The sequence below is a fragment of the Falco punctatus genome, assembly GCF_963210335.1.
Source record: "Falco punctatus genome assembly, chromosome: 4".
Classification (NCBI taxonomy): domain Eukaryota; kingdom Metazoa; phylum Chordata; class Aves; order Falconiformes; family Falconidae; genus Falco; species Falco punctatus.
Genome location: NC_137583.1, coordinates 19,353,250 through 19,379,312, shown reverse-complemented (window position 1 = coordinate 19,379,312; position 26,063 = coordinate 19,353,250). Strand labels below are relative to the sequence as shown.

At 42.5% G+C, this 26,063-nt stretch overlaps 1 protein-coding gene across 18 annotated transcripts in view; it reads left to right on the top strand.

Annotated features, from left to right (window-relative positions):
- The window catches only part of FOXP1 (forkhead box P1), a 387,112-nt gene that overhangs the window by 353,072 nt on the left and 7,977 nt on the right, over positions 1-26,063 (top strand). For 17 of the 18 annotated variants that reach the window (XM_080382599.1, XM_080382595.1, XM_080382597.1 and 14 more), the window contains 7 exons: positions 449-536; positions 6,554-6,637; positions 15,353-15,554; positions 15,661-15,740; positions 16,385-16,486; positions 21,096-21,217; positions 23,327-23,396. In XM_080382599.1, coding sequence (XP_080238725.1) covers positions 449-536; positions 6,554-6,637; positions 15,353-15,554; positions 15,661-15,740; positions 16,385-16,486; positions 21,096-21,217; positions 23,327-23,396 — 748 coding nt within the window. The remainder of the gene's footprint in view (positions 1-448; positions 537-6,553; positions 6,638-15,352; positions 15,555-15,660; positions 15,741-16,384; positions 16,487-21,095; positions 21,218-23,326; positions 23,397-26,063) is intronic. The other variant, XM_080382590.1, reaches the window with a different exon arrangement.

Sequence of the window (26,063 nt, the reverse complement as noted above, 5' to 3'; positions counted from 1 at the left end):
GTTCTTTACACAATCATGTATTTTTTTTTAAATCATGTAAACATGAGGGTTCTATGGGATTTAATTATTCCTGTATTGCATGTGTCCGTTTAGATATATCCAGCATCTTATAGTCAAATAGTACAAAATTATATGAAATTATTTTACTATAATTTCTTGATCTCACTTTCATTTACCTAATTGGGGAAAAACAACTGTTCTGCAAAATTTCTCTTATGTACAAATAAACCTTCTTCTGAAAAAAAAATGCCAAAGATACAATGAGTGATGGGAAAGATAAACAAGCCAAAGCAGGACAGAAGAAAAAAAATACTAAAAATTATATTTAAAATCTCAGATATTGATGAAGACCTGCTGGATAACATTCAGATTGCTTATTCATCCTGGTAACTACTTTTTCCTTTTTGTTTATCCATTTCACTTAATGATTTTCTGTGTATTGTTACAGACATCTCAACAGTGAGCATGCGCTGGATGATAGAAGTACAGCCCAATGTAGAGTACAAATGCAGGTTGTACAGCAGTTAGAGCTACAGGTAAAATAAAATTTATTTTAATATTACCTCAGTATTAATCAAATCCAGTTCTCGACAGCAATAAAAAATGAGTTCTGCTTTTTCCCCTATGATTGAAAACCAGCTTTCAAAACCTTCTTGTAGTAGTTTTAAAAACCGTCAAAAGAAACTGCAGCTTCATTTCCTCTTTTCTAAACTGTAACTTGAAAAGAAATAGGAAACTTAAACAGGCTGACTGATTGGAAATCCATCAGTATGTATCTAATGCTTTCTATAGTCACCTGGGGGGGTGGAGGGGGGCGAGCGGAACGTGGTCCCCTTCGTTTAGAGTTGTTGATACACAGGGGAAATGATTGATGTTTATTTCAAAACGCTGCATGACCTGGCTTGTTTGGTGGTCTCTCATATACTAATACTCTCCATGTATTATTATTATTATTGTTGTTGTTGTTGTTATTATTATTATTATTATTTTGCCATTTGTAGCAATTATTTTTTCTTTGTGCCAAAAGGGGGTAAATTGGAATATATTGAATGTGATGCAAAGGTATGACCTGTTTGTGTAACTGCCTTTCCAAATGCTTTTGAGTCCTTTCTGTCTCCCTGCACCTCACTGCTGTGGCTGGGCAGCTTTGACAGTCTGTCTGTGTGTAGGCAAGAGGTTAGCAAAGAAGGGGAAATTAAAACAATGTTGTACATTATATAGTTACCAGCTATTGAAAAACCTATTTTGTATGCAAGACAGCAGCGTAGAGATATATGGAAAGCCTTGGGCTAAGTACAGAAGATAATTACATTTGGAATTTTACTGAGTTGAGTCATTTATAGCTTCAAATAGTTGGAGAGAAAAATCAGCAAAAACACACTTAAACTTCTTGTTGTTACTTTTCAAGATAAGCATTTTAAAAAAATGCCTTTTATCTTCTTATCTTACAAATTACCCTTTTTCTTTCATAGATATTCCCTAAATTTTACTTTCAGGAACACGCTGGTCATGACACTCACTATTAGCTGAAGCAATACAAACTATTTTAATACAAGTTTTATAAAAATCAAACTATCAGTCATAAAATGTCAGTGTCTTGCAGAAAGTGTTATGAGAAATGGTCTGTTATTTTAACAAGTTTCTTGGGAATTAGAGAAAAAAAAAAATCTGCACTCTTCCTTGTAAACTGAGATACAAGATAATCTTTTACCAAGCTGCAGTAATATTCAGGTTGAAGGTAAATCTAGATTCTTCAGTTACAGTCAGCCTGAAAAGCTTTAATCCTTCTCTCCAACAGTCGATGGGAGTGGCTGTGCCTGCAACTGCAGGAGGATGCCCTGTGTTGACAACTAGACAGGACTGGGATGATACTTGGTTGCCACCTCTCCATAAGCCCTTGACAATATTTATGAAAGATTTATCAGCCGTGTGTTCTACTAATTGTTAGAAGTGACTGATGGTTCCAGCTTCACACCAGTTTAGTGCTGGGGAATACCTCTTAGCTTAGCTTACCTCATTGCATGGGAAGGCAGCATGAGGTCCCCAAGACAAGAACGTAATTGCAGAGCGGTGTGAGGGCCAAAAAGTTCGGGGTTTGTTTTTAACGATCATATTAGTGCAGTAGGTAGGAGGAACTGGAGGCTTAATTTAGACAGGCTTGTTGATAACAGAGTGAGACCACCTGTGCATTGGCCAGCAAGGATAGGTGGAGGAGGAGGGTGGGTCCTGCTTGTGAAATGTACCTGTAACTCCCTTCTTCTCACTCTTTTTTCATCCTGTGTGTCAGTCCTCTTGATACTTGAAAAAAAAAATAATCTGCCTAAATATGTATGAGGATTTATCCTGCATTACCTGGTTTGTCTGGCTGTGACCTATTTTGGCACAAAATCATAATAAAACAAGAAGTCTGGCCCAGTAGCAGGGTTTTCAATGACAAGGTCTGCAGCACCCAATGCGTTGTAGCAATAGCAGTTGGACTGAGACCATTGACCTGATGCTTGCACAGGGGAGCAATTACCAGGAGAGTGGTGACAACAAGCCCTGGGGCCAACTGTTGTGAGTTTTGTGAGCTAGGTAGGTAGAAGAAGGACCCATAGCCTTTCTCACTTGACCCATGGTGCTCAGCACTGATGTGGAGCTTTGCCTTCCATTGTGTCACATGCTGTTCAGGGTCCCACACCATGGCAAGATCCAAATGCCTAAATGTACCTTTCCATGCATGTACCGCCCCATCAAGACAGGGATAGAATTTAACAAATTCATTCCACCTGAGGGATGCACTTCAGGTTTTGAGTGTGATGGACCCAAATGTAAGCCTTTCTTTTTTTCTTTAAGGTCTTACTTATTTTATGCACAATAGTTTTATCAGTGTTGTAGACAGAGATAAGTGTAATGTCTTTTAAAAAAAGTAATTTTTAAATTAGCTTTTTGAAAAAAACAGGTCAGATCTGTCTTGCATTTGATTGCAAATGCCCCTTTGTGAAGCTTTGATCTCGGCATTTCCATCACAAACATACTTAAAATATCATGGACAAGGTAGAGATCTCATATTTCATTCTGTTTAAACCATCTTGACATGATCATTTGTTGCCATTATAAATAGTGAGAATTGGGCTGCTGGGTAAAACACAAACACAAGAACATGTCCCTCTCCTTAGCTAGTTCTGAGCTGGAATAGGACATCCATTTTGCAGCGCCACCTTTGAGTGGAAAAACACTTCAGGGCAGAAACAAGGCTATGATAAGTTTAAAAAAGTATCTCCTAATGGGAGAAAATGGAGACAGCTGGCCATTTTTAGCATAGCGAAAATACTGCTTGGGCGTGTTTTCCTAAAGTGTCCATTGACACTCATGGAAGGTGGGTCCTAAACCCTTCTAGTGTGCAGCCTAGCTAGGCATGGAATGGGAGGGAAGAGGCTATGTCTTGGTTGTCCATTGCATTGCCCATGACTGGCTTCCTTCTCCTTTGTCCTTGGTCTGTCCAAAATACTGCTGCTGAAGTGATCTCCCTTTCCTGTTGATGTGGCGGTGTTGTTCCTCTTGAGTGTCCTCACTGGGTTTCCATTTTCACATTTCCTGCTCCTTGCCATTATTTTCTGTCTGATTTTCCTCCTGTGCGATTTCTCCATCATCTGTGCCTAATGCTCCTTGGTCACCAGAGTCCTGTGCTGTCCTTTTGTCTTGAGCCCCTTCTGGCCTGTGCTTTTTGTGCCTTCCCTCTCTTGCTTTTTCTGCCTGTGTAGCTTTAGGATTTAACCTCTCTGGGGTAAGCAAAGCATATGTCTTGGTGTATCAAGTTTGCAAAGCACATACCTTGCTCCGGATGTGTTTTCTGTTGAACCACAGTTAGGCATCTACATCATGGTTGTACCCCACAGAGATGAAGGAAACCTCAAAAAATCAGACTTCTCATGAAGAACTGGGTGGCCATCTGAAAACTCCCACCATGCAGAGCTTTCCAAATGGGCAGAGGGAAAAAGAACGAGGCTTCAGATGGGGACTGTATTAATATAGTCCTCAGGCCCCCGTACAGAGCAGATCCTTTTGCACATGGCAGAACAGTCCTTGCCCAAGAAAGCTATTGGTAGATCAAGAGCATTTTCCTGTGTGTCTGGTAATAATCCCCATTTCTGGGCCATCTGCGCTCCAATAAGTGCCACCAGTGAGAATTGGCTCCCATCGGTGGCCAAGCGAGCCCTCATGGCTTCTTTTCTATGACCCCAATGACCAGAGGGGCTACTAGTGACATTCTAGTTTTGTATCACTACTGCTTCCTGACCTAAGGGAAAAACAGTTTAAAGAAATTCTTCAAATTTTTTTACTTCTCTTCAGTGCTTTGAAACTGAGAGACCTCTATTTTTCATAATTTAAACTCCTGCCTAACTGGGTGAGTGTTTGAATTCCTAGACTATGACAAAATGCTAGCGTGTGTCTGCCTGAAATGTCGAGAGGATCTTTAACAACCTCTATCCACCAGAAACGTAGTTAAAAGCATTGCTAAGATGACGAGTGAAAACACTACAAACACAGACCCCGGCCGTTCGGAGGGAGGTGCACCGCTCCCTTTCACCAGGGGGGCCCGGAGGAAGCACCGCAGGGTGTGCCCCGTGCTGCCCGGGTGCCTTTGCCTCCTGCCGCCGCGCTGGTGCAGGCAGGAAGCCTTCAGGTGCCTGCCTTTTATTTATTTTGGCTAACAGATGTTGTTCTTCTGCAGTAGCCTGCAGACCAAAATTTAATGCACGGATGACCCCGCCAAGCAGCTTGTGCGCCCAGTGAGTGACTGCTACGAATGAGAGATTGCACAACACAGCTGCACTGAGAGTACAACTATTTCTCAGTTTAAAATTGTTTCGTGTGAAGCACGGTGGCTGAGGGTGAGACCTCGCCTTTCTCTGTAAAGGTTCTCAGAGGACTCTCAGAGGGAGAAGTTTCTGCTGCAGCACTATGATAAGAGCTGGTCGCTGCCCTTTGGCTCTTCTGTGAAGTCCAGCACAGATCCAGTGATGAGGTTGCAGATGATCTGCTGTAGGTGTCAGGTTTTCTCTCTTGTCACTGAGGTTTTTGACCAAGAAAAGAGCAGCTGTTTGAAAAGTCCAGTGATTTTGCTTTTGCACTTCTAGAGCACGCTGTGGTGACACTGTTTTTTCCTTTATTTAATTCCTGTCTTGGAAACCTGTGTGCCAAGTTTTATCCCATCGTGATGCCTTTCTGGCATGGTCAGAAACCCCTCGCCTTGCGAAGAGCAAGACAACCTTGACTGTAAGGTTATGAATGGGGATTTATGACCAGGTCTCCTTTTATATACACTTAGCCCAACTTTACTGCTACAAACAGATGACGGTGATAAGGTGGGTAGGTTGTTTAAACCTTTGCTGGAATGCAAGCACGATTCTCCTCTTGGCACTAGGAATCTGGCTTGTCTAAAGCTCTGCAAAAATTGTCATTTGTAAGAACCTGATCCAAGTCCTGCTGGAAACAGGAACCTTTATGTTGGTCATGTAGGTTAACAAACCCCTTTTTTCGTTAGTGTTATTTCTTAACATCTTTCCACTGTATTTTTTTTTTTAAAGCAGCTGGAAAAAGTCCTATTCACACATACAAAAAAATGTCTTGTTTTCAAAAATAATGAGATTTGGTGTCTGCCCAGTACATTGACATGCATTGGGAAGCCATCCTGGCTAAGGACGTGTACATACGCTGTGATCCTGAGACACCAGCTGTGGCCTGGTACAGATATCAACCAAAAAATGCAAGAGACAATCAGAGCAGGATGTCCACCCCAACTCTTGGGCATGACATGACTGATGAGAAAGGGTGAAACCATCGGTCCTGTGGCATTGGGTGCCCTGAGATGAGTGCTCTGGGGTGGTTCCTGATGCTGTTGGTCTTTCCCAACCTGCAGCCCTCAGGCTTACGCCAAAGGCATGCTGGCAACTCACACTGCTGCTCCTGCCCCATGCTCACGGTGCTCCTGCTTGGGTTCCCAGGGTGACCCGCCAAGGGGCTGTGCCACCTTCTCAAGTAAAGACAAGGTGCTTGCTAGAGCCGAGGCTGCCTGCTGTGCCCCGTGGAGTTGCCTTGTGTGGTTTAACCACTGCTGTCTCTGTGCTCACTGCACATGCCACAAAGCCTGTACGTGACGTAAAAGCCACCATCCATTTGTGCTGCTTGTTTTCTGGTGTGAAAGGAGGCAAATGCATCTCAGAGCTGCTGCCTTGCTTGCTTTCTGCTGTTCCTCCTGAGCTGGAGTGGGGCTGGTTAATAAACATGATTCACTGTTGTCTTTTAGCTGTCAGGGCTGGAGTGAAGCTCTTGGTGCCAGCAGGTCTAGCTCTTCTCACTCGAGGGCTAATGCATTTTGCTTTGGGAAATAGTGACACCCAGCACCATGCGTTAGCTTACCTCACGGATAGACCATATACAATTTCCAAACTACTCAGCAATAAAACTCTTCTGTCTCATGCCTCGGTGCCAGCTGTTTAATTAGGAATAAACAGAGGATGGGTTTTATTCTTGCAAGTAACAGAGGATTGTTTTTTTTCTTCCCTTTCAGCTTGCAAAAGATAAAGAACGCCTGCAAGCCATGATGACGCACCTGCATGTGAAGTCAACTGAACCAAAAGCCACCCCTCAGCCCGTAAGTACCAAACTGTGCCGAAAGCAAAAAAAACCCAAACAACAAACCACCTCACAACAAACTTCTCTTTCCTGTTCCCCACCGGAGCGTGTGATGCAAAGCGTGACCCGCTTCAGAGCCGGTTGCGCTGGGGAGATGCAAAGTGCTGCTTTGCAGGAGGCGCTGCCACGGGCACCCAGGTTTCGTCATCCCCATCTCTTCGGGGAGTTTTGCTGTAAAGCTGATGCATTGGGCCTTTTGCTGGCCTCACATACTAGCCTGTAAGTCACTTTGCATCAGTCTGACTTGCGTGAAATCTTAGGAAGTGTTAGGAAGGAGATGTAATTAAATTATTTTTATTATATTTATTTTGCTTTCTCCCTATCTGACAGACATTTACAGTAGAAGAGACTCTAGTTGAACTTTTCGATGGTAATCACGGCTACCCAGTATCAGGTTTTATACTGTTGAACCTGAGAAGAGAAACCTTCTCTGCCCCAGATTGCCCTTTAAAAAAGGGGTTGTGAGAGAAGCAAGTGGCTTTACAGCCCAGGAGAACTCCTGGGTGTCCCCAGACCCAGGCAAATCCACCATCTCATTCCCTAACCAAAATTACTCTTCTTCAGCTGTTGTTTTCTCCCAACCTCTTAATGCTGAAAATGTGCCTCAGAGCTTCCAATGATTATTCAAAATGGAGAGAGTGCTTTGCTGCTTGATTTTAAGATTTGTAAGATTTAAAGGTACACTGGCTTTATTTGATTTTGCTTTGAGTCATTGTGTGAAAATTAATTGAGCGTTGACAATCTATAGTTAGTACTAGCAATTTTAATCAATATGCAATGATGCAGCATAATGACAAAGTATTGGTTTATCTGTTTTGACTGATTTTTTTTCTATAAATAAAGCAAACACACACCCATATATGTGTGATTTATGGTGATAGAAATAAAAAGGAGTCAGACTATTAACCTAGCAAATATGGTAGCCTGCCAAGATGCAGTTGGTAGACAAAATTAATGTCTGAAACAGAACACATTACAGAGATAGAGAACATAAAATCATTAAACACTTCACGCACACATTTTTACTAGAAAAGAATTTCTCAGTTTCCATGTAGTTGGAAATAAATGGCTGCAGAAGTGCATAGGGAGGCTACTAGACAGAAAATTGCAGGCTATTCAGCAACACTGGAGCAGATGTCAAAGTCAACAGGAAAATTTGGTGCCTTCTTGGAGAGAGTTGAGGGGTAGGTATAAACCCTTCCATTTAAGCTGTTGAGATGCCTAAAATCGCTTGATCCGGTGGATACCAGCCCTCTAGACTAGAAACTACTTCCAGTGTCTATAAAAATAGCATTCTTCTAGTTCCTCACATCCATCTCAGCCTGAATGCAAATGCTTCAGCGCATTGTTGGCAAAGTACGTAGACCCAACAGAATGGGGGGGGAGGTTTGGTTTCTATAGCTCTTACTGGATTAAAAATTAAAACAGCGGAATAATCTGGGAGTCTCAAAGCGCTCTGCCTTGAGGCCTTTCATAACAGCAGTGCCCCTCAGGAGGAAGGATTAAAAACTAAAGGGAGGAAATCATAAGAAGGCGAGCAGCGTTTGGCAAGGCAGCTCGTGATCGATGCTCAGCCGCGGAGGGCAGGAAGCTTTCGCGGGTGTTGTAGGCTACGGAGATACCAGGCGGTGTCGCCATGAAGATTAGTGTTAACAGCTAATAAACAGGGAAAAGCAGTGGAAAAAAAGTGAACGCAGGGGGAAAAGGGCTGTCTTGATTAGTATTAAAAATGTTTTACATTCTGGAAAATTATAGCTTTGTTGGGGACCTCCTACTAAATTTATTTTTAACTGCTCTATTGAAAATTCTGTACCACTAGTCAACATTATCTCTCAGTTGCTCAGCACAGTGTTTCTTTATTAAAAGAAATAGGCATGAATATTTTTGACTGAAAAATTAATAGCTTTTGAATTCATACACAGCAGGTTTTCTTTTGCAAAGAAGTCCAATATCGCTGCACAGCACTTCTATAACCATTTATTTAGAGTCCAAGTCAAACCTTTGACAGCTAGAGCAGTGTTACAAGCCAACATAAAGAACTCCAAGATGTAAACCAACAATAGGCAGTCTGTGTGAGGTTTGCCATTGTCAAATACATAGATTGTTTGGATTAGTTTATGTAAATGTACTGTTGTATTACCCTTTGGAAAAAAAAAGATCACATTTGTGTATGAAAAGTGGTTTCGTTCACAGGCAGCATTATAAATTCCTTATCCTTTAACTTACATGTTAGAAGTAAAAATTGGTGCCTGACAGGCCTATATTGTGTGGCACTCTGTTGTTGGATTGAAACTGCCTTCTTTTCATTTATTGAAATATAGAAAAATTTATTATAGATACCATCTGATAAATCAGAAATTATTAAAATATGTATAGGTGAAGCATTTGAAAATTAATTATAAAATGTAGAAGTATAGTGTTTTGCATAAATTGTGCTTTCCTAGTGAAAAAAATATACAGGCATTGCATTGACTGTGCTAGACCCTGGTCCTTTTAACTCAGTGGGATAGGGCTTTGGTAAAAAGATCTGATGACCATTATTGCAGTGCAAAGTATTCTTTACATCCAGTAATTAATTTTTTTTTGCCAACATAAGTAATGCAAGGTGTATGTTAGAATTAATATATTACGGTACATTGGTGATTTTAAAGGAAAGAGCAGCTGCGAATCCAAACATAGCAATGAACTGGGATTTGAAATTACAGCCTGTTCATGACTGAGGAAATGTTTTTATTCTGCTTAAAGGATCTTAATGCTTATTTTTAAACTATTTTGTTACTGGCAGGTAAAATTGGTGACTGAGCATCTGTGTTAATAACCACATGCCATTTGTAATCCACGCTGGCCACTGGTAGCGTTGTTGCCTTTTGGGCTTCAGGCAGAAGCTGAGTGGGTGGTTTTGGACCAGTTGGACCACAGCCAGGTCGTTGGTGGTTGTGCATCAATTCCAAACTTGCCCAGCTTTGGGGAAGGGTTTCATGTCCAGTCTAGCCATGTCCACCTGTCACATCCCCACCTTTGGGTGCCTTTAGCTCCTTGCAGTAATTTTGACCCAGGGAAGGGTGATGTAGTGCATTTCACTACACCAGTCCACCAAGAAATCTGTCCAGTAAAGCTTTTTAGTCCTGTTAAAGCCGATGAGATTTAAGTACGTTCTTGGCTGGTGTAGTAGTGGATGGCCTAAGTCGTTGGTGGATGGTTATGTACAGAAGGAGGTTGTGATGTCCGGGGTATGGCATGGGCAGCTCTTGCCCTGCTCCTGAGGAGGTGCTGGGCAGACAGGAGGGGACTGGGGAGGGAGAGCAAGAGCACATCAGGAGCTGGGGCAGTGTTCAGTGCTACGTTTAAAAATGTCCAACTTCATAATTAAGATGCCCAACAGTGCAGCACTTCAGAAGAAAATGGAAGTATTTCACAGCTTAGCACTTTGGAGAAGGCAAAGTTGTTCCTGTTGGTGCTGTGTGTATTGTTTTGATGAGACTAAAGGGCTTGAATCAAGTGAGAACAAAGCTATATGTGAGGGAATATGCTGTGACGTTTTTGTAAGGTGAATTTTTTTCAAGGTAAAAAAAACATGTGAAACAAACAGAATCAACCCCACAATACATAAGTCGGAACAATAATTTCTCAAGAATTGTCATTCTGGTTTTGCTATTAAGATACCTTCTCCTACATGCTGTTTCCATTGGTGGTAGTCATCAGCATAATAGGTTGAAATGGAAATGTGCTTTCTTTTGGGGGATTAACTTATGTTGAAGTTCATAGGAAGGGAAGGAAAAGGAAAAAGCATCAACCAACAAATAATTCTGCATACTAGATGCTATAGCCATCTTTTTAAAATAGACAGAAAACTTTTTAAAGTCACTTCTGGCACTTTAAATAAAATGCACTGTTAGATATCCCTTCTTTAATGTATTTTTTTACCCTAACCATAGCAGTTATGATTGTTTTGAAATACTGTTTTTAGCAACTGTAATAACAAAGCATTAAAAAAAAACCCCAGTCTTTTAACTGTTGAGGTAATGACTGAGCATTTTAGCTGCTGTAGCCATACTTTATAGTTTCAAAAAATAACGATATGCAGCAATAAAGAGAGATTCTCAAGCACAACAAAAGCTGTTTTTATATACTGGTTTTCATTAAGTCTCACTCCTCAGCTTTGGTTTCCTTAGTATTCCTGCCAATAACAACACCTGCTAAGTGATCGCTGCCTGCCAGGCTCTGCATCTAATACACTAATGCGTCCAGGCTGAAACAGGAGAGGAAGACACAGCATTTAACAAAGTTTTAGGCCCAGCATTAGCTTTGTCCCACCCTCGGTGTCAAGATAAGGAGCCTCTGCTCCAGAGTGTTTCAGTCCCAGGAACCTGATGCAGGTAAATCCTCGGCCCTGGCTGGGACCTTTGCAGCATCCTTTGCAGAGAAGTCAGTGCCCTCCAGCAGTGGGTATGGCTCCACTGTGACACTTAGAAATTTTTTTTTTTTTTTTACTTTTTCTTTTTTATTCTTTTTTTAAAAGAGTTTGACAGGCTTTTTTATCTGCAGCTACTATTGTCATGTAAAATGTTTACACAAAAAGAAATCAGACTTAGCCCTAGTGGGAGAGCCACTTACTGGAAATCTATTTTACGGGGTGAAGGAGAGGGTTACCTCTCTGCCTTGTTTATAACTGAAGAAAAAAAAGAAAATGACTCAGTCTTCACCTTTAATAGGAAGACATGACTATTTTGTGAAAGGGAAGGTTAATAATAAAATCCTAAGCAGGATACTGAACGCTGAAACAATTATGGCATTTAGGATTAAGTTAAAACAGTATGAGGATATGTTCTTAAAACCCAAAACTGACCAAAGCACCCAACAAGGCTCAGTGACTGAATTTGTAGAATTTTAGGACTTAAAAGTGGCTTAAAAGTCTTCGGTGTTTTTTCTGGGTTTTGTTTGTTTGTTTTTATTATTATTATTATTGTTTTGGGGATTTTTTGTGGTTGGGGGGTTTGTTTGTTTATTTTTGGGTTTGGTTTTTTTTTTAAGGCTGGAGGAAATCCTCCCTCCCCCCCTATACCCAGTAGAAACGTTATAAAGGCATTTAACTCTTTGGTGCATGAGCTGTACTCTTCAGTGTACTTGGGGAGTGCCCCACATTGTGCCTTATTGAAGCACAAGAATATTGCGCATTAAAGTGCTAACTCTGTGACTTAGGCTCCCTCCCCTCTGACAGCAATGATGCCTCATCCAAAACTCACGGTATGTGGGAAATGGGCTGTGTGCAAAATACCAACGCGAACAACTTTTCTAATCATAGTTACTTGTTTTTAAATAGAAAATGCAAACAGGGAGAAACCGTGTCGAGTTTCCATCAGGAAAAGAAACCCTCCCAACCCAGTCCCTCCCTGATCTTTGCCCTGCACAGTCATCCACTGCCGCTTTCACGTTTCTAATTGATGCCAATATTAAGATTTAATAGTTTACCATTCAGATTAATAATTCAAGATGGCAACAAAACCAACACCATTCATAATTTGTTATTCTGCTCCAATTCACAACCGACTTTTCAGCCTTCGCGCTATAGATGCAACAAAGAAAGCAGCAGCGAAGGACTGCGGAGGGAGCGCAGCCCTCTCCTCCCTTACCCTAGCTTGTGTTTTGGTAACAGCACCAGCAGGGATCGGACCCCGGCTGCAAGAAGAGAGTGTCATCAAATAAAACACGGAAAAAGGAAAAACTTCGCTAGCGATCGACAAGGTCGTGTTTCATTAACTTGTTGGTTCAGGCTTGCAAATGGTCGTCGGAGGTGAAACGCAGCAGACTCGCTGCGTTCCAGCTTTTTGTTCTCTCTTTCCTCACAGACTGCAGTCATGTTTAATTTGGAAACTGGGCTCCTTTGGCAAATTAGCAATTAGAACAATTTTGTGGGAATATGTATATGTGTCATTAGGTTTCCTGCAAATTAATAGCGAGAGCAGAGGTCAGGCAGAAATTTTCCACTTGACTGCAGCTCCTCTGTTGAGATTTGGCACTTTGTTTTGGAACGGCCACAGCTGCTCAAAGCCACAGTCTTCCTTTAGGAACTGTCTTTTAATTAGTTTACCTCGTAGCCATTATTACAAATATTACTACCTCCCCTCCTTGAAATAAAATTACTGTTTCTACAAAATATTCCGGTGACATCTTGCACCACTGCACATTGATGGTGGGGTCACTTGGATGCAGCGTTTAATCATTAGATCACCTCCATAAGCATCTCCTAATTAGAGTCCTTATAATACAATTTTATCTGGTAATTAGCTGAGATTGGCTGCTTCCTCTGTAGCTTATTAGTGGCAGCCCAGCAGTGGGTGTGAATCACAGTGTCATTTGTCAAGCCTGTTAAAGTCCCCCCCCTTTGCTCGTCCTCTTCTGTGTTTATGCCTAGTTGCTACCTACACTGAAAAGCCTAAAGAAATTTAACTCGATTCAAATTCTTGAAGCAGGGAATGCTGACCTTTGTGGATCCTTTCTCACAGTTCCCTAGTAGAAACAGATTAAATGTTAAGTTTTTACACACTAAAAAAGGAAGGGGACTCTTTTGAAATGGAGTGGTTGGAGCCGTAATGATGAAGCACGAGCAGTGATCTTTCCAACAGGAGGGCCCGGCTGCTGAGCCTGTGCTAGAGATGGGCACTTAAAATTGATGCATATTTGCTCGCAGTTATTGGACTGTTAAAATGTCCATTTAGAAACTGAGATAAAATACAGTAGATTTAATTTCATGGTGAGACCTGTCAGTTGTACTATTATTATCGTCACTGGTCCTTTTATCATATGTAATAGATGGATAGATGGATAACAGGGAGACATTACTCTATACGTGTCCTTAATCAGTGTCCTTAAATCACACCAGTCAACAAACGGACTGGGCTCTCGTGGGCAGCACGTGGCGGCAGTGCCCAGCACGGTGGGTTGGGATGCTGTGCTCACCTCCTGGCTGCAGTTGGTCCACGCCAGTGCAGGAGTCTCTGGGAACTCAATACCCATATTTCAGCACCTTTCACGAGCCCTGGCTGGGTTCGCACTCTCCAGCTTTGCCATGAAGTGTTAAATATTTCCCACTGGAAGGCGAAGCGTTGTTTGTAAGCACCTGCGCAGAAGGAGGGGATTTTGCAGGTCTGCTGCTCAGCACGTCCGTTCCTTGGAGCAGTGCTCGAGCTCCCGGCGCAGCTTTACAGCCAGCGGGCTCTGCCGGGCATTTGTGGCTGGGACTTCCCTCGGCGTGCTGCATCTCGCCGTCAGGAGGGAAAAGCAATTTATCTGTCGCTCAGCTGTGCCCTTTCTGTGGGCAGTGCGCTTTTTGTGTTGGTATCCTCTCTGTAATATTAAAGCCCCTTATTTTCCACTACCTTTGTTTTGGATACGTCCTAGTATTTTTATAATGAAACGTTATTTGTGGCTATTACCTCATATGAGGGATGCTAATAGGAGTTTTCATATCTGGTTACTTTCATACAAGGAAAATGATACAGTGCCTTATGGATAAACACGAGGTATTTAGGGACATAGCTGAGTAGTGCGCCTTGCCTTCATCTGAAAAGGTTTAATGTCCAGCAAAAAGGAATTTTAATCATGAACAAAAGTTGTAAAATTCTGGCCCTGTTAAATTCAGTAGGAATTTTGCTACTGACTTCAATGGGGTCAGGATTTCACCGAATTATTGGCAGAACCGCCTAAGGGAAGGAAATGTGGAAGTAGTCAAAGAGCCTTTTTCTTGGTCGTCTTTTTCTGATGTTGGAGTTAAGAGATCAGCTTGTTTGTTTAAAATACTTCAGCAGGAGTGACCTATTGAGGCAGAGCATCATCTTTCAAAGGACGTTGTAGGGCAAAAAGAAAGGGTTGGGGAGGAATGTGGATGCTGGTTATATAAATAGGATTGTGTATCGAAAACACTTGAGCTGGATCTGGGTTGGATACACAGTCCTAGAGACAGTTGTGTTTTACAGGCTGCTGTGGCACGCTGCCATTTGTCCGGGGCTGGGCTTCATGCAGGTAATGCTGATGCCTTCCATCCTAGGAGAAAAAAAAAAAAAAAAAAAATTACTGCCACTTCTGCTGGACTGAATGCTTGCAGTATTTCATGCAGTGTGATTAATTAAATTATTCCAGTGTTAACCTACTCTGGGCTTTGCTTTTAAAGTGGGTGAAGAGAGGGGAAAAGAAAAGCCCAAATGCTGAAGAGATATTGCATTTCTCCCTGGTATGTTCCTAGGGAAGTCTTGCCTTTTATTTTAAGCCTGATGCCTTCAGTAAAATATCCAAGAAGACTGATTAGAAGCCATGCATAATGATAGCATGGAAATGAGAGGTGTGTGGGGTTTAGATTGTGAGACAATGGAACTAAAATAAAATATTAAAATGGTTATGTACTGTGTGAGATCTTGTTTTAAGGCTTAGATAAAAATCCATGATTTGTAGTTTGGCAGCAGGCTATGTTACTCTTTTTTTCAAATCTATTAAGAAGTGTATACATGTATTTCCCTTTACTGGCTCTGATGGACGTTACACCACTTTGTGCTGAAGCAAGTGCTCGGGCTGTGTTGTCTGCTTTGAACTGAGGAAGACTCCATTATCAAGAATTTTCTCTGTAGCCCTTAATTAGCCAGAAACACTGTTTGTAACAAAATCCTCATTCTTCCCTCCACAGCTGAATCTGGTATCGAGCGTCACGCTTTCCAAGACTGCATCCGAGGCGTCTCCGCAGAGCTTACCTCATACTCCCACCACCCCGACTGCGCCCATCACTCCCGTCACACAGGGACCGTCAGTCATCACTACCACGAGCATGCACAACGTCGGACCCATCCGGAGGCGGTACTCGGATAAATACAACGTCCCCATTTCTTCAGGTAAAGGGGTTCTGCTGGCACAGCCCCTTTGGTGAGGCAGCTTGCTGTTGCCTGCAGCCTGGCAGCAGCAGGCTGTGATAATAACAGAACAACTGCTCTTATTTAGCAGATATTGCCCAGAACCAAGAATTTTACAAGAACGCAGAAGTTAGACCACCATTTACGTATGCATCTTTAATTAGACAGGTAAGATGAGCCAACACATGCATTTGGATTAGAAAAAAAAATATCTCCCTATATGTGCACACTCTGGATTAAATAGATTTTCAAACCTTTGGTATGTAAGCATGCTCAAATGCTCAAACCTTTACTATAAGGGTTTTTAGAACTGCAATATATAACATAATTGCTTTTGATTAAGTATTACAATACGATGTGATTATTAGGAAATTCATTTCACACAACAGTGAAAATGAGCCTGTTTAAAGATGGCAAGTCAATTATCACAAGCTACAGTAATCTCTGATCCCTAGAATTAATCTGAGCTCTAAATAATTACTGAGCTTTAATCAGCTAGTGAAATGTTTTGCATTTCTCTTTGATTCTGCTTTATGAATGACTAATAAATTAATATTTCTGTAAGGAAACAGAAATAAAAACTCAAAACAATTAGATAATTCCATTTTGAATTTTGCCATTGAACTGTTAAATACAGCCATTAATCTTAGTTCATATTGTGAAAACCCTCCTTTGGAATTTTTGCTGCAAATCTCTTCTTTCTTTCTTCCTTTCTTCGTTTCTTTCCTTTTTATATTTCGTAAAGTAAAACTGTGAGTGTATTTTGTACTGGTGTGCTCATAACTGATCTTGCAATTACTTTGCTTCACAAGGCCATCCTCGAATCTCCGGAAAAACAGCTAACACTAAATGAAATCTACAACTGGTTCACGCGAATGTTTGCTTACTTCAGACGCAACGCGGCGACGTGGAAGGTAAGCCTTAGCCCGACTATGCCTCTTGCCTTTGATATGTGACATGTATGGAATAGACATTGCTGATGACATAACAAATTGCAACGACATGTGGACATGAAAATTTAGATCGGCAGTTTTGACACACACTGGGTGCCTTATCTGCAGGAACAATTTGATATTTGGCAGAAAAATTCTCCTGCCTTTGAAAACCACTAATTGAATCCCCATTATTGGCTTTTATGTTCTGTGATTATGCCACGAGTTCCTCTGTGTAGTTGCTGCTAGCAGTGAAACTCAAGCCCTTCAGCTGGAACATATTAGAAAAAAAAAAAAAAAGAAGAGGTAAAGTTATTGTGTCAGGAGAAGATACACTGTTTGTCTTTTTAGTTATGCAGACTCTATTCACAACTACCACTTTTTTTCCTAGGATCTATAGATCAGTGGATTTCTTTCCTCAGTCAGTTAACTCTTAACTACATATACAGATCCATTATAAACTTCCTTTTTTTTTTTTTTTTTCAATCATGCAGCAGGAGCTTATTGAACATAATATGCAAGAAGCAAGCTCCAAGTAAGAAATGTGTTTAACAAAAAACTTGTTATGTGGCACTTTAATTTCCTACCATAACTATCTCAGGTATTATTAGATAAGAGGTCTGGGGAGTTTATTGTATTTTCTGTTTTGGGGGGCCACTCCTTCCCTTACATATATAGCATTATAATAGCGACACAGGCTTCTGAAGCTAGCACAATTACAAATGAATGAATCAGATAACAGGATCTTGCGTTGCTGTAAAAATTGCACCTGTGGTACTTTAAGCTTCTCTTAATCTAGACAACCTTGTTGCTCTCAAACTTAACTTCAAATGACGAGGTAGGATGAATATGTCCCATACGTGCTGTTTTATCAACTCTCTGTTTTTCTTGTCTTAGCCTGCATTTAGGATTGATTCCTTCAGAGGATAGAGCTAAAAATGGTCCTTGGAAGTTAGCTTGGCTTTTAGTAGCATATTTTGCTTTTAATTCAGATCCCGGTGCAATTTTGTACATTTTCAACCTTGGTCTAGAAGCTCTTAGGTTCAGGAAAAGTCTCCGTGATTGCTGCTTTGATTCTTCATTGCAGTTAGAAAACATGAGCAGTGTTTCACTCTGCAGCTTCCTTGCTATCCAGAAAGGAAATTAACTTTCCCTGATTTAAGATCCTTTTAGACCTGCCTGTCTTTTGCTGCTGCAGTGGTTCCAGTAGGACTTTTCAGCAGCTGCAGGTGTGGGTGCTAAAGTAGAAATCCTATTTAATTCCAGCAGGGAAGGGAAGGGGAGGAGGGAGTAGAAGAAGGCAGTAGGTAGCCCTGGCCATATCTCCTGCGAGGCTACTTCTAGGAGTTAGCTTTGTGCATCATGGAAAATCCAGTCCCAGGAGCCACGTGCACTTACAGTGTGCTTCTGCAGAGGAGGAGGAGGAGAGAGGCTGAGGGAGCTGCAGACCCTTGGGCTTGCAGAAGGGCATGGTGTGTCCCGGGTAGGCAGGTTCTATTTGGAAACCCTTCCTGGACACCTTGACCTTGTGCAGGTGTCCAGGTCCTACTTCACTTAACAAGGAAGAAAAGCTTCACCCCAAGTTCTACCAGTACTAGCAAAATTGGCAACCACTTCAAGTAATGCAGGTTTTCGTGCTGAAGACCACTTAGATTTACGCCAGCCTTCAGGAACAGCAGGGATGAAAATGCAGCTCTGGATTGACATGACGGGAAGCCCACGGGGCGCAGAACTAGCACAAGGGGCTAATTGCAGAATCAGAATAATTAGAATATATACGTGCTGATTTGCACTCACCTTCAGCTAATGCTTAGGGGGCATTTGGGTCAGTGTTCCCCAAGTTTAGGGTCAGGGTTTGGTGTGGACAGGCTTCCCTGAGCCCTCTTTCAAAATCACAGAAGAGTGCAGGAATAAAGACCTTTAAAAAATGAACCTCTTTCCCAAAATGCAGTACAGTGGAGCCTGAGCAGTTATTAAAATAACAAACCCTTTCATTTACTACATTCAAGCATGTTCAGGGTAATTTTTCTGCAAAAGTGGCTTGCATACAAATATTTTTAACAAGGTAAATATATAATCTTACAATAATAGCTCCTAATTTTTCTGTTAAGCTGATTGCTGGGGGAGCACTGTGAACTGGTTCTGACAGGTCAGAGGCAATGTCTGTTTGCTTTTATTTTTTGGAGTAATTTGCTGGCACTGAGTCACAGCCATGAGGCACAGGCTGCAGGTGCGGCTCTGAAACGTTGGGGTATTGTTCAAATAGAACTGTTAGATAGCGAGTATCTAGAGGCAGGGGAAACAAAACAATTTTTTTCTGCCGTGAATTCCTTAAATAAACGATCACATGGAAAACAGAAAGCAAGGGCAACACTTCATGGGCATCTTGCAAATACTCAACTCGTCTGTCTCAATGTATCCAGCAGCCTTTACCATCAACTGCACATTGACTTCAAGAGAACAAGAACAGACTGTAAAGTATTTCTGCGGCATTAAATTTATTTAAAGAAGAACACAAATATTTCTGCTCAACCGTGTGTTTACAAACTCGGAGGAATCCCTTTGCTGAACTTTGCTGTGTGCGTTTGATCAACTGCTGTATGAACTACAAGATCAGCTTTCACTGGGGGAAATAGTGTTATTATTCTTACATTTTGCTCCAGACTTGACAGTGTTCCCATTTTCACAGGAAACTGCCTGAGTTACCCAGATGTGGGCCAGCAGCCCTGTGTCGGGTTGCACTAGTGCTGCACCCACCAGCAGTTGCTGAGCTGGCTGATTTTAGCCTGTAAGGTGTGGGGCGTCTGCATGTTTTTCTTCCACCTCAAAATCAGGGATTTTGCCAACAATTTGAAAAGTAGTGAAATCTGGAAGAAGTGGGAGGGGGAAAAAAAATCGTTAAAAAATAAGAACAGAAGAAAGTAAGGGCAGAAGGAAGCAGCAGCCCTGATGGACAAGTTGACTTTCTGCTAGATTTCTGCCTTGCTGAGAGGAAAAGCACATGCAAGGTTTATTTTTCCACCAGTTCACATGCAGATCAGTGTGGAAGTGCCGGCATCAGACACCTACAGCCAGAGGACACGAGTTTGCACTCAAGCATCTGCTGAGCAAGGGCAGTTCGAGCCCTGAATGTTCCCCTGTACCAGGGGCGGGAGTGTGGGGAGTGCGCTAGCTATTGCAGAGAAATGGAAAAGTAGCAAAAGACTCTTAGCCTTCCCCTCCCAGGCACACACAGCACTGCCTCTTAATTTACATGACAAATGCACTGTGCGTACCCTTTGTTTGCGCAGTGATTTAGACATTCATGATTAGAGCTCCCTTTCACCATCCAGACCTGATGTTCATTAAAAAAAAAAAAAAAAGAGGACGACGACGACAACAACAACGATGGAAGGAAAAAAAATCATAGTTTCTTGGTTGCCTAGACCCAGGCCATGTGTTTGGCTGGCGTTGTGCCTGCTAACGAGTCAACCAGATTGACTAAATCAATGGTGCCAGTGACGATGGAGTTTGTTCGCCTGCATATTTTCAGCAAATGGCTTATTCTCTTTCCCCTGTTTACCAAGCCCCTTTCAGCAATGCTGGGGACAAGCTCCATGTAAAAATTTGAGTGGCTTTGTAGTAGGGTATTTGCTTAGAAAACCCCTAAAATGGGGAAAGAGCATGGCATTCCGTTTAAGGAATAACAAGGCGCTCGGCACCGTTTCAGAGGGAGCAGGGACAGAAAAGCCAACAGCTTGCTGTGACGTAGCGAGGTGTCTCATTATGTCTGGCTTCAGCAAAGGTCCGAGCAAGTCGAAGGGGTTGGATGGGCTCGTCCTTCCCCAGGGCTGAGCGGCAGACAGGACATCTGAGCATCGGACACCATGAGTGCGGGTCCCTCTGGGTGATGAGCTGTGGGGATATTATCACTTTGTTTCGGAGAACCCTCCTCATGTTTTCACTTGGCAGAGGCTCAGATCAGTCAGTACAGTATTCTGCCAGAAATAGGAGCCAACTTCCATATAAGAGCAAGCTGCAGAGGCAGGAGTTGGTGGGGTGCTGCTGAGCCCCTGGTCCATGCCATGGGTGTGGAAGGAGGTTCAGCACCTGATTCACATTAGCCCAGCTGTGGGAAACCGCAGCAGCACCAGCTCCAGTGCCTCTTTGCTAAATTGAGCCGTCTGTACTTACATGAAATCCTTTTTGTTCTTTCTAACCGCTTTCTTTTCCAGGAGAGGAAAAGTTTATCTTTGCAGAGCGTGTATATTTGTTTTTGAAAATGTCTAAGCAATGTTCCTCTTGTGTTCTGTACGAAATGTGCTTTATTATACAATGTGCATGCTTAAAGTGATGGCTGTTCTCATTCACACTGGGGATAATTGATAAGAATAACTCAAACTTTTAATCTTGTGTTTAAGCTTTCGTATTTATTTTGTCTTTGCAAAATAAGATGTAAAGAGCCGGGGAAAGCAAGCGGGTGTGGGGAGGGGAAGGGGCTTAACATTGCAAATTGAGGACTGTCAAGCTGACTGTGCTGCTGTTCTTGGACAATGATGAGCATTTTCTCATAGAAAGTTTTTGAATGTTTTCTCTTTTATACTTGCTGCAGAATGCAGTGCGTCATAATCTTAGTCTTCACAAGTGTTTTGTGCGAGTAGAAAACGTTAAAGGGGCAGTATGGACAGTGGATGAACTAGAGTTCCAAAAACGAAGGCCACAAAAGATCAGTGGGTATGTCCACCATGTTTGAACTTCTTAGCCTAGCTTGGATCATGCTTACAGTTTAACGTAGAGGCTTTTGGCTGCTAGCTGGTGTTAGACCAACCACAGGTGGTTTCACATTGTTTCAGTTAAGGGAAACCAAGACAAACATCTCATCACTACTGTTTGTATGCCCACCAGTACCCTGACCCTGCTTGCTTGGTGTTTGTTGCATCACATGCTAGTAGCTTTTAGGTGGCAATGCATATTAACCCTCACAAACCATTTGCTTATGCTTATTGCATTTTATTTTCTTTTTCCTTTTCCCTGTATTTGATGTCTGTTCTGTCCCCGATCCCGTGTCCCTTTGTTTCCACTTCATCTCCTTTGCTGCTGCTCTTGTCCCAGGGTGCCATTCGCACCAACCTCTCACTGCATAAGTGCTTTATCAGAGTAGAGGATGAGTTTGGGTCCTTTTGGACTGTTGATGATGAAGAGTTTAAACGTGGCCGTCATATTCAACGAGGCCGTCCTCGAAAATACTGCCCTGATGAAAACTTTGGCGAGCTTGTTGCACAGTAAGAGCTTTTACTTGCTTTAATTTTTTTTTTCTGCTGTTGCTTTGCTTTGCATGATTTACCCATCTCATGTAGACTTGCATTTCACGAAATAGTGACATCACCTTTGCTGCTAAAGAAACTAAATTTTTGGTTGTTACTTGTATTTTGTGTGTCCTACTCTGATAATCCAAATGCCTGTAGTAATGACTCTACTTTGACACGTTTGTTACAGCATTTGTTTATAGTGCAATGTAGACTAAAATAATTATCCACACTAGTGCAGATATGCTGCTATAGACCTGTCAGGAAGACAGATACATGCCAGGGAAGTCTTCAGATAAGTTTTAAATCTGCTATTTTCCTTTGCTTTCGGTTGTATGCTTTGTTTTGCAACTCTTAATCAGAAACAGAGTAAGGTGCTTAAAAGACAGAAGTGCTGAATTAACTTTAAAAGTTTGGAAGTGCAGTGAGACCAGCTGTAAAGATGATAATCAACAGGCCATCCTGTGTCTATAACAACCACGCACAAATATTCCTGGGGTTCCCAAAGCAATCTTACTTGACCTTTACTCGAAGGCCATCTCTCCAGGACAACTGATCCTTGCTGGTCCCTGTGGGAGGGGCTCAGTTAAGACTCTTCTCACCATGATTTGTTCCCACATGAAAAAAAAAATAAATGCCCAGTGAGTGATACAACTTTCTGGAGATTTCTTGCATTGGTGCTTTATATGTAGTTTGTATTTGATGTTTTTTTAAATTCCTCCCCCCCCCTCCCCCCAGTGGAACCGCTGATATTTAGATGCCTGCTGAAGAGCGACCAGAGATGCTTGGCATTCATTTTCCTGAAATACAGCCCTTTAAGTAAACTTAAGATGACTAAAGTAAGGGTCCAAAGCAGCACACCAGAATATTTTTTCCTAAAACGGCCTTTAGGGCAGTGTGGTGTTTTGCGTGGGCCGTACCGCTTCAGTGCGGTGCCGCAATACCTGCCGCCGTGCCCCCGTGCCCACAGCCCCAAACTGTCTGGGGCAGTGGCACAGGCAGCCCCTCAGCGGGGCCGCTCGCTGTTTGCCTGGCAGGAAAGAATAAGGCTCCAATCCTCTCTCATCACGGTCCCCTGCTCTGTTGCGAGGGGCTCTGCTGCCAGTGACTTTGAGAATAAGTTGCATGAAGTAGTATTTAAAATGTCCTGTGGTGCTTTTGGTCGTAGCCTCCTCATGATGGACCTTTACATGGTAACTGGCTCCCAGACATGGTGAATATTGGAGAATTTCTCCTGAACACAGCTAAAATGAGCAGAGATGCCAAGATTTGCTAGTAACGCAGGGTAGTAGAACACATGGTGAGATAACATCGAGAGATAATGATGTTCCTTATTTAGTAAAGGCAAATATGATAACCATAGCCTAAAACTCAGATATTTTCTTTAAATTAAAAAAAAATAAAAATGAAAGAGAACTTGTGTGGAAAAACAGTCTCAGCTCTAGTGTTCTGGTGTGAGAGGAAGCATTACATGCTTGAAATGCTCGTACAGAAGTTGGTTTCATTTAACTCTCCTTTTTATGTTTTTCTTATGCAGTAACCCTTCTCTTATTAAAAACATACAGACCAGCCACACCTACTGCACACCTCTCAATGCTGCTTTACAGGTAAGATTAATGACTGTAGCAAATATGCAACAGAGGCGTGTGTCTTCCCCACTCATTTCAAAATATATTAGCCTTGCTCTAATTAGATATTAAATTTTAATTCCGTTAAACTTTTTTCTTAAGTGCATAAAGCATCATAGTCCCTGGAGGCAAACACATATCAGGCTGCTTCAGCATTAGCTAGATGCTTAGCATTTTGAATATTGTGGCAAAAAAATTAAAAGTTCACTTATTAATATTTATCAGCAGTATCATAATTTCCATCCTCTTATTTCAGAATTTCACTTGAGGCAAAAATACCACAAGTGTAATTACTCTAGCACAGCTATTAATGTGCTGAATGATAGGATACTGTGGCACGTGACCTTCTATTGTTCATGGGTTTAAAGAGAAAGCAGATCATTTTTCCCCCTTTTCTTTTAAGGGCTATTTTTGCATATCTTCTTATTGTTGGTAAAAAATAAACGTTGCAATTCTTATGGAAAAAAAGATCATTTTTATTAAACTGTACTGTAACTGTAAGACAAAAATTCTGGTTTTTTTACAATGTAGAAATACAAAGTGTCAGTGCACAGTTAGTAACTTGCAGCCTAGAAGTGTGTGTGTCTCCAGCCCTTACTCATGTGCTGTATATCAGGTTGGCATTCTTTTCCCTCTCTCTACAAATGCCTGAGTATGTCTCAGAAGCCTAGGTAAAAGTATTTGCTGTATGAACCAAAGAGACAAATGTATTACTGTGCCCTGAATTTGCAGGGCTGGTGTGTGTGTGTGTGGGGGGGGGGGGGGGGGCGGTCCAAGCCTGTTCCATATAGTGTGAGTTAATCGGGCAGGCAGCACTGTGCGGTTGCACCCCCGTCACTTCTTGAGAAGTTCACTGGTGGCCGTGGATATTTGCCAGAGCAGCCACTTTTTGTGGAAGGTTTAGCAAACGTCTCTTTTCAGAAGCAAGAAACAGATTATTAGGAGAAAAGCAATGTTCTGCATTTCTACTAATTATTTGAGTTTATGCAGTAACTTCTGTAAAGCAAAGGAAAGCATGTTTAAATGAAGCAACTGTAAATACCATTCATTAGTAACTTATTTTCCCTTGAGTCTTATGAAGTGTGATTTTTAAAGACTGCTTTGTCTCTTGAATAGTATTAAGATTACAAGTACATTTTACATTCATGAGGCTGAAAGGCAAAAATGAAATGATCCTGCATTTCTTCACATTGTTAACTATGTGACTAATTTCAATTAATATGCTTATCATATGGAACTGTTCGTGTTTTATTTCTGAAACACGTGTCATTGTCGTCATCTTCATCCATTCTTGTCTTCCGTGATAACCTCCAAACTGTTTCCATTCCCCACTTTCCTGGAAGTGGCACGTACTTGTGCCCCCCTGCTCCCCACCCCCACCCCCCCAGCATCATGTGAACTGAGGCGAGGGAGAGAAGAGCACGGGTCAGATTTGCTACCGCTGTGGCCCCTCTAATAAATGGAGGTGAACAATACTCATTGCTCTGAGACAGGTCCTTCTTTTAGGTTGAAAACACACCAGTGGGTTCCTCGCTCCTCTCCCCGGCATTGGATTTTGGAGGCAAAATGCCAGTGGGTGCTCTAGAGGGGTTTGGGTGAAGCTGTGCGGGTGGCTGGTGCTGCACGGGCAGTTCGGACCTCGCTTGGGAACAGCCTTCCTCCTGGAACACAAGGCGGCTTTACCTGCCAGTGCCCACGTTTGGTGTGATTAATAATGAGCAGCGTTCTCTTGGCTTTTACGGGCAGCTGCAAGGAGCAGCCCTTTGCACATGCCCATGGGCGCAGCGGCTGCCTGGCCGGGGGCTGGGGGCCGGCACGGTGTGCTGTGTGCCGCTGGGATGGCAGGCTCTGCTTTTCTTTTCCTGTGGGGTGGCAGAGCTGCCCCTCTCCTTCACCCAGACCCCTCTGACGTCTCCTCCATCAGTTTTCCCTCGTGGCCAGGGAGAAGAAGCAGTTCTCTCCCCGCTCTGTGTGTGGAAGGTATGGGGACCCCAGCTCTCACCAGTGCTCTCTTTTCCCAGGGGGTCACCGGGAGCTCCCAAAACACCCCCTTCCCCGTTATTACCTTTATAGCAGATACTCCTTGTGTCCCACCTCTCCCCCGGTAAATTGCTTTACTGCAATTACAAGTTATCACTGTGGGTGAAGAACCTGAGTCATTATTTTGCCAAGTGCAGGAAATGTGAACCATTCTTTGCATCCCCTAATCACAATGAGTTTGCCGGTTGTTGAATCAAGAAGATAAAAATAATCCTCCCCGTTAGAACAGCTTTTGTAATCACGTGTGACACACAGGGCTGCACATGGAGAGGTCAGTGTAAGGAGCAATAAAAGGGGCCATGCTCCTGAAGATGCTGCAGTCAGGGCTGCTCGTGCCCTCCCTTCCCATCCCATCTGCCCCAATCCCGGTCTGTGGCTGTGCTTGCCTGGGAACAATTCCGCTGGCTTGGGTAGCAACAAGCAAGGAGTTTTGTCCCATGAATTAGGAGCCGGTGAGAGTGTTCAGTGGGAAGTATGTTTGCAAGAATTCCCCTCCCATGGGCAGGGTTTGCATCGTGCAGACCTGGAGCCTGCTGGATTTTCTGGCTCGGAGGCTGCAACCGGCTGACCTCTCCCCGGAGCAGGTCGAGCGCTGCCGAGCCAGCG